We start from the raw sequence: 13399 nt of genomic DNA, 5'->3' as shown, positions 1-13399 counted from the left end.
CGCAGGGCTTTTGAGAGGGGGGGGGAACGAAGGGGCGGGGCCAATGACGCTTCGCGTCTCCGCCCACCCCAACCCACCTCGTACCGCGTTGACCGCTGGTCCAATTGTAGTTCACTAATCGGCCCGAGCCGCGCTTCCACCCAGACTGAGGACTACACGTCCCAGAATGCAGCCCGGTCGGGTGGCCGCGCGCCTGCGCACTTCCCTGCGTCGGCCCGTGAGTATGTGTTGGTGCCGTCCCTTCCCCCCCTCCCCTTTCCCATCTTGTTCCCTCACTCAGAAGTGACGCGAGGAAGGATGCATTCTTAATAGGGTTTTCCCGAATTTTTCTGTGATTAGACGTTTGCTCGGGCTGCAAGACAGATTTTGTTTTGTGAAAAAGGATATATATATATGTTATATGAAATCTCCTTGACACACACACAGGGGATCTCTGTGGCTGTTGGATAGTGGAGCTGGAGGGGGTGGACAGCAGGGTTTCCATGGCTCCTTTGTCAGGGCTGCAGTGGTGGCGCCTCCAGGCACTCGGGCAGTTCCTAGTTTAAAATTATCTCTTCAGTTTTTTTTCAAAAAAAAATTCGTTTAGGGGGAAAAATCGCCAAGCCTATAAATCTGTTTTATAAACTAACCTGTGGACCTTTCCTGTGGAAACTATTCCTGTTTTTAATTTTAAGTTTGAAATGAGATTAATTTATCATTTGTTTTAAGGATCGGAGAGTTTCAATTGTATCATCAAGTTTTTTTTTTAAAATTTTGTGTGTGTATGTATGTGCGTGTGTTTCCGGTGATGATATGTTGCTTGAAGGAAGACAGGAGGCAGATTTTAACCGGTTTTTGTTGAAGGCGCCGGCAGGGTTTGACTTCTTAAGTGTTTAAGAGATTTGTGTGTGTCGGGAGGGTTTTTTCCTAAATCGTTTTGTGTGTACATATATATATATATATAAAGAGGCGAGTGGCCGTGAGACCGAGTTGCTGCATTGCAGCCCCCCCCCCCCCCCCCTTTGGAATATTATCTGTACAATGGCGACTCCCAGCTACAGCAACAACTCCAGCAGCTCAGCTCAGCAGCAACAGAGTCAGCAGCAAAACACAACTACCTGCATGCAGGGTAAGCCGTCTCTGGTTGCAGTATCATTTTGTTAATCAATCCTGCATGATTGGAGATTTGCTTCTTGGCCGTTCTCTGCTTTTTTTTTAAAGGAGTGTTCGCAGTGTGCCACACGTACAGCTTCTCGGACGAGGCCACCTCTTCATTGTGCATAGAGATGTGCAAGGTGTTGAGTGTATTTATGCAGTTCCATTTTCACTGTAGTTTTTAAGAACGCATCGTTTCTCACTCGCGAAATGAATTGTGTTGGGGTTGTTTTAAATTCTTCCAAATGTTCGCAGAACTGCAGAGAACTAACGTGGAAGTGTGTGGGGTTTTCAGCTGTCAGTTTTAGGCTTCTATTCGTACGTTCAACATTTCTCTTTTACTGTTAAGAAATAAATAATTGAATTTGAGTAATGTCGTATTGCGCACCTGAAACATTCCAAAGTGCTTAACATAGTGCATTACTTTGTAACGTTAATAAGGATATTTATTATGGCACAGTGCGATAGTGTACTTCTGCAATGCCCCATTTCCTCCCTATCCTTACTGTGCCCCATTTCCTCCCCCCTCGTTACTGTGCAATATATTATAGTTCCATTAACATTAGAATATTTTAAACTCCTGACTTTTTACTCCAGCAATCATCAATTTTATAGTTATTTTTCTTGGCTTGCTGTAGTAAGAGTAATGGGTTCTGACTGAAATAAGAGCTTTAGTTAAACAGTTACATTTAGTTTATTAGTACCTATTTTAGCTTATTTTTTCTGGTCTATATTTTCTCGCAGATGGCACAGTACTTAAGACTTTGGGACCTTTACATAAAATTAAAGTTGTTTGTGTAATATATGGAGCATAATTAGTATTACATGTTAATAATGAACTTGGAACATAATTTTAAGTGCTACATCTGTTTGGAGAGTGACAGAATTTGTAATTGAAACCTGACTGGAATATGGTTGGCAAAATAATACTAAAGTAACTTATTTTTGGGGCTGAGGTTATTCATTCAGCACTTAAAAGGATTTTAATAAGTCATTATTTAAGATTTGGATTTTCAGAGGTCCTCTTTTGGTTAAAACAAATGCAAATATGTAAATTTGGGTGGTATATTTGCTGCTAGCTGCAAAATTGTAAAGACAATTACATTTGACACAATGCTAAATATACCGTAACAATGTTACCAAAGTAACACTGTATTCATTCATGTCATCTTTACTGTCTTCTTAGCCATATCGTACTGTCACTTATAAAAATCAACGTCTAAACATTTATACAATTTGTATCTCTCAAGCAGTCTGCAAGACTGTCATGTTTAACTTTGTTTGAGAGCTTGGGCTTTGTTGTGGTAACTTACAATTTTAGAACTAGCTTAAATCCTGGAGTCATTCAAGTATCACAGGAGGCCATTTGGCCCGTGGATTTTCAGCTGGCCTTCTGCTGAACAATCTAATTAATCCCACTGCTTCACTCAAACCATGTAGCCTAGCAAGCTCATTTCTTTCACATCTTTGTCCAAGTTAGGTTATAGAGTCATAGATATAGAGCACGGAAATGGATAGTTCAGTCCGACTTGTCCATGCTGGCCATAATCTCCTGTCCCAGCCTACCCAGCTTCTTCTTTTAACTCAAACATTTCATACCCAGTAACACCCTGGTAAATCTCTTCTGAACCTGTGCCAGCTTAATAATATCCTTCCTATAACTGGGATTAACTTATTGTTTTGCTATTCACTCCAAGACAGTTGTCCATTCTTTTTATTCCCCTGTGAAGTTTACCAATTCTTTTCCTTTCTTTCCCTTTGTCCCTTGTGAGGTGACTCTATACTCCAGGTCATAATTTAAGTATATGGTTAGCCAACTTCTTCCACCTTACCAATCTTTGCTGTAAATAATTAATACACTTGAGCAACATTACTTTAAAAAAGGTAGCATCTGCTTCTTTTGCCATGGCTATATTTGGGACAACACAGTGAGTGAGCATTGCAACTGTCCATGTTGTACCACATAATACTGGTGTTTGACTGTATTGCCACACCAGCACTCTTTCTGAAAATGTATACATGACAAAATGTATTGAACCTAACATTTTAACATAGAAACATTGCTGTATAATTTAGCTCTATTATATAAAATGTAGGTGACTTTACTGTATTGATAACCCAGATCATCAAGGAACTGCAAACATTCCCTTCTTTTCTGAACAAAATTGTGCAATTGTAAGCTGAGGGTAATAGATATTTCCAAAATGATGTGCATTTTTGTCTGCTATTGCGTTATAGACATTGAGATGCTGTTTTTCTTTGACCTATAGTTGGTCAGCTTGGAGGCAATGAATCTTAATAGTTCAATATCTAATTTTATTGTCCATGGGTTGTGTTGTAACTAAAGTGTAATTCTAGGAAGAGTTTGTACTGTTATCAATTTTGCATAATTTTATTTAATGTATCTTTGTTATATTTTAAAATTTATTAATTGGTTCCCTCACATAAAATTGTTTTCAGGCATGAGTTGCAGCACACAGTAGGTGATCAGCTTAGCAATAGAATCAATGAACTGGTTAATGTAAAGGCCATTTCATAATGGGACCATCATGGTTCTCTGGGCAAATTCATTATTTAACACACTAGACTAGAGGAACATAAGTGGTAACTTTGTCTGTGTAAGTTGAATTAAGCAGAATGTTGAGTGCGGATCAAGAATTCCATGTATTGACTCTAATTTGCTTTTCTGTGCAACTAATTTATGGTAAAGGTCCAGTGTGTTGGTACTCTTGGACATGTCCTACTGTTGTAATAATGAAAGTTTCTTTTCCAACTGTTCACTTGCATGGTACATTAGGGCTTGTGATATATTCACGACAGTTTTCAATTGGCTTTTGTGTATCTATCAGCAGAATTGTGTACTGTGAGGTGTTTCTCATTTTTATTTACTTGCATTTATGTCAGAGCTCTTAAATTTTAACCCAAATCATAAAAAGTAAATTTGTTTTTTTAAAAGAAAATAAATCACGAATAAAAAGCTATAAGAGCAACTGAGAAGCTGTCAAATTGTTGTAAAAGCCTAAGTAGTCCAATACTGCCCTTTTAGAGCTAAAATCTGGTTCTTAATTGGGTCTGGGCTATAAATGACTTCCATCTTGCACTTACGTTGTCACTTCACTACCTTCTGAAATTGCCTGTCAAGCTACTTGATCATGTCAAGTAATTGAAAAATATTGTTTAGCCTACTTTTGTCTTTTCACACCTTGTATACCTGCTGTGTGTATGTATCTACTTGTGGCAGTACCAATGTTCTTGTGGAGGCTGAGCCACAGTTTCACTCTGAGCATCCTCAGTCATATGCTCAGCAAAGCTGCAATGCTAAATGGTCTAGATTTAGATGTTGACCTTGGCACAGTGCACAACTGTTTTCTGAATTAGAGTTTTGAACTCAGATTCCACTAGAGATGTGAGCAGATTCATTCATTGAGCCCTCAGTGCAGTATGGAGGGAATGCTGCATTATTGGAGGTTCTATTATTTTGGATGTTTATCTGAGGCCCAGCCTACCCCCTTCGGATGGATGGAAAAGATCTGGAAAAATTACTTTGGGAAGTCTTGAGGTGCTGTATAAATGCACGTTATTTCTTTCTAACAGGTCTAGCGGTTCAGAATTGGGCAACCATCGGATACTGTGCATTACCAGCAGCAACAGAATTGTAATACAATTCTATCTATTATTTCGCTTCTCCATTACCATCAAGCCAGGTGACCAAGCTGAACCCCCATCAACATCTTGGGATTTCAATCAGAAATGTAGAGGAGTATGATGGATCCAACAGTTGTACATGGCGATCAGATTAACCTGGTGAGGCTACACCACAGGATTGCATACACCCTCTGCTGCATGCTGTTGACGGATAGGAAATAATAACTATCTGATCAAAGCTCTACAGTACAGTTGTATGCAATAGAAAATTAAAGAATTAATGGGAACAGGAGGATGCATGAACATTCTACTGTCAGTCTTGGCAAAAGATGAAGCTGAAGCACTTGCAGTAATATCAGCTAGAAGTGCTAAGTAATGATGCTGCACTACCTGCTGATGCCTTCACAGATATCAGTCTTCAGCCAATTGGTTCATTTTGCATGATGTCAAGAAAGGGTTCAGTTTCCTGATTATACCCTGGCTATATTGCTGAAGGTTTGGGTTTCATAATTTGTTGAAACTCTCTCCAAACTGTTCCCCTGCTGCATCTCCTTGGCAATTTATTGCATCGCCAAGATGGGTTCTTTACACAATAGGTAGGAAAAATCTAATGTGACAACTTGCTATCAAATCCACCTACTGTCTGTTATCAACTGAATGATGGAAGGAATTATCAACTTTGTTACAGAGTGGTGCTTTTCACTAAAACTGCTCATTGCCCATTTTGAGATCTAATAGGACCATCTGGCTCCAATTGTGATTTTATTTTAAAACCTTGATAAATGTGCTAAATTCTAGAGGTGAGTGACTACCTTTGACTTCAATGCTGTATTTTATTCGAGGTGACATTGAGAAGCGTTGTAAAACTGAAATTGGGAGAGTAGGTAGGTGAAAGTTCTCTTGTGGTTGGACTTTACTTGGTAAAAGGTAGATATCTGTGACTGTGTAGAAGGCTGTAATTTCATTTTGTCGTCATTGCTGTTGGAGTTGCATGGGCTAACATTCTTGGCCCAAATATCAACCACGATATCATATTTTTCCCAATATAATGTCAAAATTGGGCTGTTCGGTGATTAGAGTTCTGCTCCATTCGCAGTCTGTTCTGTCCCATTCGCAGTCCGTTCTGTCCATCAATTTTTAATCTGTAGTGAATCCAGGGTTGTAGGGCAAAGGCATGAAAGTGGAGTTGGGAATTATCTGATCAGCCATGATCTCGCTGAATGGTGGAACAGACTCAATGGGCTGATTGGCCTGCTTCTTCTCCTATGACTTATGGTTATCTGGAACATGTTTTGGACAGCATCCATCCTTAGGTTGAGTAACAAATCAAATTCATGTTACGCCAATATCAGGCAATGATTCATGATCATCACATCCCTCGCCATCACTAAGTTGCAATTCATTATTGATCAAGAAGTCAATTAAACTAGCCAATCAAATGTTGTAGTAATGGGAACCAATCGTTGTTGCAATGAGCATCACATTTGACTCACCACATTTCCACCTAACAAGTGAGGAATGAGATTGAATTGTTTCCACTCGGCTACAGGTATGTAGGTGTAACAATCCAATGCCATCTAAGACAAATCAGCCTGCTGCCTATCACTTTCAAAGTTCTATCCCTTCCAATGCTGTGCATCTGTGCAGCAAATTCATCAATCAGATTTTTTTTCAGTGGCATCTCTGAAATACGTGACTTTCACTCCTTGGCAGAACAGTGACAGCAGGTGAATAGAAACATTGCTATAAAGTAACATACTTAGACATATTTCACTGTTTCTTGTTTTGTTCTGGTCAAACTTCTATTATTAGTCCATAGAGTCACTTCATACACAAATTGCAGCAGTTCAAGGCTACCAGTATTTGTTCATCACCAGCTTGAGCTGTGGGTTAAATGTTGAGCTTCCCAATGAACCCCATATCAAAACAATGAATTTAAAACTACTGTATAAGTGGAACTGAAATGTAATTGTGACAACATTTGTCTAAGACAAATGTTATGTTATGTTTCTGTGTAATAGCTGTGAGAACTGGCAACACTCATTTAGTAAATGAGTCTGTAATAGTTTTCTTATTCTGTGTGGTGGCAGAGGTGATCTATAAATATAGCATTTGTCTATTGTACTGAAGTATAGATGGTACGGTGGCTCAGTGGTTAGCACAGCTGCCTCACAGTGCCAGAGACCTAGTTTGATACCAGCCTCTGGCAACTGTCTGTGTGGAGTTTACACATTCTCCCCATGTCTGCGTGGGTTTCCTCTGGGTGCCCCGGTTTCCTCCCACAGTCCAAAATGTGCAAGTTAGGTGGTTTGGCTGTGCTCAAATTGCCCATAGTGTCTATGGATGTGTAGGTGAGGTGGGTTAGTCATTGGCAATGCAAAGTTACAAGGATAGGGTCAGGGACTAGTCTCAGTGGGATGCTCTTTGGAAGGTCGGTGTGTACTCAATGGGCTGAATAGCCTGCTTCCACACTGTAGGGGATCTATTGATGCACATACTTTGTACAAGTTTTATGTAGCACATTTGACTTTCTTGATTTGTTTGTTCACAGTCTGCAGTAAAGATTAGTAATTTTCAATATGGAATTGCAGCATGGTGTGTAGTATACTGTTTTACCAAATACGTGCAGGGTGTTTTTAAAGTAGTTGCATCAATAAAGTACTCTCAAGTCTTAGAAAAGAGAGGGTCAATGTCACCCTGTTAGAAGAAACTTATTTAGATGATAAGGAGCATTTAAAGTTAAGCAGCAAGGGTTCAGCCGAGTGTTCTTCTCATCTTTTAATTCTAAAAGCAGTGGAGTGGTTATACTCATTCAGAAGAATCTCCATTTCAGCCGTTAGACCAGGTTAAGGATGATTATGGGTGGGGTATGGTCCTCAAAGCTGTAACACATGAGCAGGAGAATGGTATTTTGAATGTTTATTGTCCCCTGGCACACTTCCTTAAGTTTTTAACTGATGCACTTTCCAGGTTGATGGCCCTTGGAGTGCGCCACATGATTATAGGGAGACTTCAATCATCATTTGAATCCTGATGTGGACAGGATGCCCAGGGGTCTCCAGGCACCACCTCACAATCCAAACAACTGGTGGACGTATGTGGGGAGTTGGGTTTGGTGGATGTGTGGCAAAGCCTTCATCCTGAGGGTAGGAACTTCTCCTTTATCTCCAATCCGCACAAATGCCACATAAGGATTGATGTGTTTTTTGCTCCACTGGTTTTTTTGGATTCGGCACTGTCCTGTAAAATTGGGAACATAGCCATTCTGGTTATGCGGCTGTGTATTTAGAGGTTAAGGCCGGAGGTAGTGGGGCAGGTTTGCAGCATTGGCGCGTGGATCTTTTTCTCCTGAAGTACAGTAAGTTTATTGAGTACTTTTTGCGCGAGTTGAAAACTTTCTGGAATATTAATTTGGGTACGGCCAGTGACCCATCTGTACTCTGAGAGACTGCCATACCTCCTACGCAAGGGGTATAATTATCTCTCACTTCCGGCTCACTGAGCAACAGAGGGAAAAGCAGCAGCTTATGCTTGAGGCTCAGTTGAAGGCAGCCAAGATTGCATATTTTGACAGGCCATCTGTGACCAAGCTACAGCAGATCACAGCTCTCCAGGCTGCTCTGAATTCCATGCTCACTCAGACAGCGAAGAGAAAGATCTCCTTCGCAGACAAAGGCTATTCAAGTATGATGATAAGCTGCATAGATACTTGGCATATCTGGCCAGGAAGAAGAGTGTGCCCCCATTTCCCCCCCCCCCGCAATTTATCATCTCCATTGGAAAGGGTGCTGGTGATCACAGGGATGTTTTCTACACTTCAGCATTTTTATTTCTCCTGCCTTTGGTCAATTATGCCAGACTAATTTTGTTCACTTGCTTGAGAAGATAAAACAGGACTTTCAGCATTGAGAGGTTCTTCCAATATCTGGGTTGGGTCGCATAGGTCTTGTTAAATGAATGTTCTTCCTCGCTTATTATATTCCATGCGAATGCTCCCTCTGTTGCCTTGGCTGACGTTGCAGAGACTTAACAGTTGGCTTGGTTCTTTCATCTGGCATCGCAGACAACCTCTTATTAAGCTTGCTAAATTGCACCTTCCACACGGAATGGTTGTTTTGGGGGGGCGGTGGGTAGAATTTCCATTTTCAAGGGATATCAAATAAGTTCCCTATTATTGTATGTGAATGAATAGGTCTGTCAAGATCAGAGGTCAATATGGCTGGACATTAAGGCCTCCCAGGCAAAATGTTCCCTTTATTAATTTGTTGTCTATGGACTGTCATGGAGAATTGTAGAAAAATTGTCATTAACACGGTCAAAATGTGGAGAATGATGCGACAAAGTGAGGACAACTTATACAAAACCTGCCTTTTTACTCCTATAGTAGGAATGCCAAGATTTCGGCCAGGATCGGTGGATTCTGGCTTTAGGCTATAAGATATGTCTGGGAGACTTATCTGATGGGGAGGACATGATGTCTTTCGATCAGTTGAGTCTTATATATGAATTGTCCAGTCGGAATCTCTTTCATTATTTTCAGATTAGGGACTTTTATATTAAAAAATTAAATTAGATTAGATTCCCTACAGTGTAGAAGCAGGCCCTTCGGCCATCTGAAGAGCAACCCACCCAGGTCCATTCCCCTACATTTACCCCTGACTAATGCACCGAACATTACGGGCAATTTAGCATGGCAAATTCACCTATCCTGCACATCTTTGGACTCTGGGAGGAAACCGGACCACCCGGAGAAAACCCATGCAGACACTGGGCGAATGTGCAAATTCCACACACAGTTGACCAAGGCGGGAATTGAACCCGCTGTGAGGCAGCAGTGCTAACCACTGAGCCACCGTGCCACACTATTGGTTAATCTGTAATTCTGTTGTGGAGAGGAGAGTACTTTGGTCTACAGATATTCTCTTTACTCGTATGCTCTACTATTTACTGGGAGGTGGTGCCTTGAAAGACATTGACTCTATGGGATCTGGGCTGAAGAATTACAAGCGGAGATCTCGTTAGAGGTATGGGATGACATTTGGGAGAATGTGAGAAAGATTTTGATCTGGAATAAAATACAGCCTATGAACCTGAAGAGTCTCCAAAGGGCCTATTTGACCCCAGAGCAGCTTGCAAAATCTTTTTTAAAAAAAGGAACATCTCTAGTGTGCCCCAAATGTAAAATAGGTATTGGTAATCTCACCCATTGCTTGTGGTCATGCCACAAGCTTTGCAGGTATTGGAGTGCTATAGCAAATCCTTTGGACAGATCTTGGGAACCGAAGTCAAGGTAGATCGGGTATCCCTCCTCTTGGGCCTGCTGAATCTGTCTTCTTTTAGATGAGCATGGGGAAAACCTGTTTACTATTCTTCCATATTGTACAAGGGAGAACATTCTGAATGACCTGGATCTTGGAAAATCCCCTGGCCCCTGTCGGGATGGTGCAGGGGGAAACATGTCCCCCTAGACCTCCTCACAAAAATGGTGCACCAGAATATGGAACTTTTTTTAGTAAGACATGGTGACCCTTTTTGAACTACATAGATGCAGACTTGTCGGCTGTATTGATAGGGTCTTTGTATAGCCATGAGGACTGGGTGCCCGGAGAGGAAGAATCCCAAATAAATACGGGTATGCTGAGGGATGCTCCCAATGATGGAATTTTCCGTGGGGTTGCACTGAGTGATTGAATTTAACTTATTTTATTTATGTATTGAATGTTAGTATGGGTAGATTTTTTTCTTTGATTTCTTTTGTAGAGTAGTAGTTAGTTTATTGGTACATTATAAGATTGTGATACCATTTTATAATTTTGTAAATTATTTATTCTAATTTTATGAAAAATAAAAATCACTTTAAATTAAAGTTGCATAACTTTTTAAAACTTGGATCACATCGGATTCGTACTTCATGGTTTTTAGATCACCAAGGGAGTCTGGTTATAAGGGGATAGACAGGAAAGTACAAGCCACAATCAGATCATCCATGATCTTATCAAATTGTGGAACAGGCTAAATGATCTATTTCTGCTCCTTGGGTGTAATGCTTGAGTTTTTTGTATGAAATCTATAGGTTAAAGTACAATTTATGCAGTTGTCATTACAATACATCCAAGCTTAATATGATTGCCATCTTTTTTGAAGTATTGCCCGAGTATTTTTCAACCATTCTGTTATTATTAACCATTTAAGAACACAGGCAGAAGTGGATCGTATGAGACCTCGATCCTGTTCTGCCATTCAATATCATAATCTAACTCTAGCTCCTACTTCTCATATCCTGTGATTTCCCCATGAGATCAAAAACACAGCCCAACCTTGAACAAAAATTCAATGATTTAAGTATCCACAACCCTCTCATGTAAATGTTTGTGGTCTCATTCCCCAGCCAGTGAAAATAAGCTCTTGATATCTATTCTTGCAAATGCCTTCAGAATCTTGTAGATTTCATTTGAGGATCTCATCTTCCTTTCCACCGCTCCTAATTTTCAAAATTCCAGAGAGTAAAAGCCCACTTGACCTAACCCCTCATATGAGGGCGACCCCCTCGTTTCAAGGATCAATCTAGTGAGCCTTTGCACTGCCTCCAAGACAAGTATGTCATTCCTTTTGATATGGAGACAAAAACTCCACATGTACTTGAGTTTCAGCTTTAGCGCATCATGAACTTTATAAATCATACTTTTTTTTCATTTTTTTTAATTGGATGAGAGCATTACTACTGAGGTCATAACTAATTATTGACAGATGACATTGAACCATTGACTTGAACTTCTGCTAAGTTCTCTTTCTCCTGAGGTTCTTACACATTTGATGCAACTGCAAAACACCAACTTCTGAGAATAACAACATTTTATTAAGCATAGTACAATACAAGCTTTGGAAAACCATGAACACTCTTTGCCATGCTTGCAAGTTGTGTCCAGGGGGGTCTCTCTGGATGAACCTTTAACACATCTCACAGGATTACAGGGTCATGGCAAAAGCTGTCCCTGAACAAAGGGAACAGTCCTTCCTTTATACAAAATCCTTACATCACAGTTAGTAATGCCCACAAGACAATCCCCAGTCATTCCCTCACAGTCTCATGCCACTCAAGATACAATGCAGTGACCACCTCCCCTCCAGAAACAGTGTAATGCAAATCATCCCATAATGTTCATATCTGTTGCACATATTTTTTTTTGTAACTATAGGAGTGTAGTCAAATTCCAACTGTAATGTTCTTATTGATTTCTGGATGAAAATGTAAATTGACCCTGAATGGCAAGGAAATGGCCACGTAAACCTTCCACATTCCACCTATAAGACAAAGACACACCACCTTACCCCTGGAGCAATCAATTTTTTGCAGGTCAGAAGAGCAAATGAACTCTTTCATATCACACTGCAATTCAACAGTTGTAGGTGTGCCAATTGTATTTTTAGGGAGGGAGTGCCACATGTTTTGTTTGACCCAAAGAATATGAAGAAATGACTATACAAAAACTATTTACAATTTCCTTTGGATTTACCCAATGACATTAATAACTAAAGTATTAAAGGATTTGTATTCATAAATATTATACTTGTGTTTAGTCTGTCTTGTATTTGTACTAACTCCATTGTGCGTTTATTGGAAGAAAATCTGAAAATGCATTTTAAATCTAACGTCTGTTAACTTTTCATTATTAGACTTTTTAAAATTAGAATGAACGGTAGTCCAGTGCTTATGTTACAACAACTAATAATCGAGACCTGACAGTTAATAGAAATCCCACCATGGCACATGGAGTTCAAGCTCTTTTTTTTAATGCTGACTAAAGTACAAGTGAATGTGAAGTACTGGAATAATTGTAAGTACACAATTAGTTCCCCAATATCGATGATGGAAGGAAATCTCTGTTCTAGATGGTAATTTCCATTTCACAACAAAATGTTTGAGCCTCCGAGGTGGAAATGAGAAATTCTAAAAAATTCACTGATATGTGTAGTCTATAGGCCACCATATAATATCACATTGGGGCAGACAATAGACAAAGAAGTAACTAATACCTGTTACTTCTTTGGCAATTATCACGGGGATTTTAATCTACATGTCGCTTGGTCAAACCAACTCAGTTAGGGTAGCCCTGAAGAGGAGTTTATTGAATGTATCTGTGATAGTTTTCTTGAACAGTATGTAATGGAACCAATGAGATGAGATTCCCTACAGTATGGAAACAGGCCCTTCGGTCCAACAAGTTCACACTGACCCTCCAAAGAGTAACCCACCCTATATTTACCCCTGGCTAATGCACCTAACACTATGGGGAATTTAGCATGGCCAATTCAACTGACCTGCACATCTTTGGATTGTGGGAGGAAACCGGAGAACCTGGAGGAAAGCCATGCAGACACTGAGCCACTGTGCTGCCCCCATGACGAAGTTAGCAGCTATCCTAGATCTGGTCCTGTGTAATGAGACAGGAATAATTAATGATGTCATAGTTAGGGATCCTCTTGGAGCGATCATAGTACGGTTGAATTTAGAATATAGATGAAAAGTGTGAAAATAAAATCCAATACCAGGGTTCTGTGCTTAAACAAGGGAGACTACAATAGGATGAGGGAGGAGTTGGCTAAAGTAGACTGGAAGCAA

General features: G+C 40.1%; 1 protein-coding gene across 4 annotated transcripts in view; it reads left to right on the top strand.

Moving 5' to 3' along the window:
• Window positions 1-249: 249 nt before the first annotated feature.
• Window positions 250-13399, top strand: part of map2k4a (mitogen-activated protein kinase kinase 4a) — a 187348-nt gene continuing 174198 nt past the window's right edge. For 3 of the 4 annotated variants that reach the window (XM_043714461.2, XM_043714460.2, XM_043714458.2), the window contains exon 1: window positions 251-1108. In XM_043714461.2, coding sequence (XP_043570396.1) covers window positions 1021-1108 — 88 coding nt within the window. In that variant the 5' untranslated portion in view covers window positions 251-1020. Of the gene's footprint in view, window positions 1109-13399 lie in introns of all 4 variants that reach the window. The other variant, XM_043714457.2, reaches the window with a different exon arrangement.

Source organism: Chiloscyllium plagiosum, unplaced genomic scaffold (assembly GCF_037043375.1).
Source record: "Chiloscyllium plagiosum isolate Xiang-an unplaced genomic scaffold, Cpla_swu_hap1 HiC_scaffold_25, whole genome shotgun sequence".
NCBI lineage: Eukaryota > Metazoa > Chordata > Chondrichthyes > Orectolobiformes > Hemiscylliidae > Chiloscyllium > Chiloscyllium plagiosum.
The sequence above is the reverse complement of the archived record's forward strand: the minus strand, read 5'-3'. Positions and strand labels throughout refer to the sequence as shown.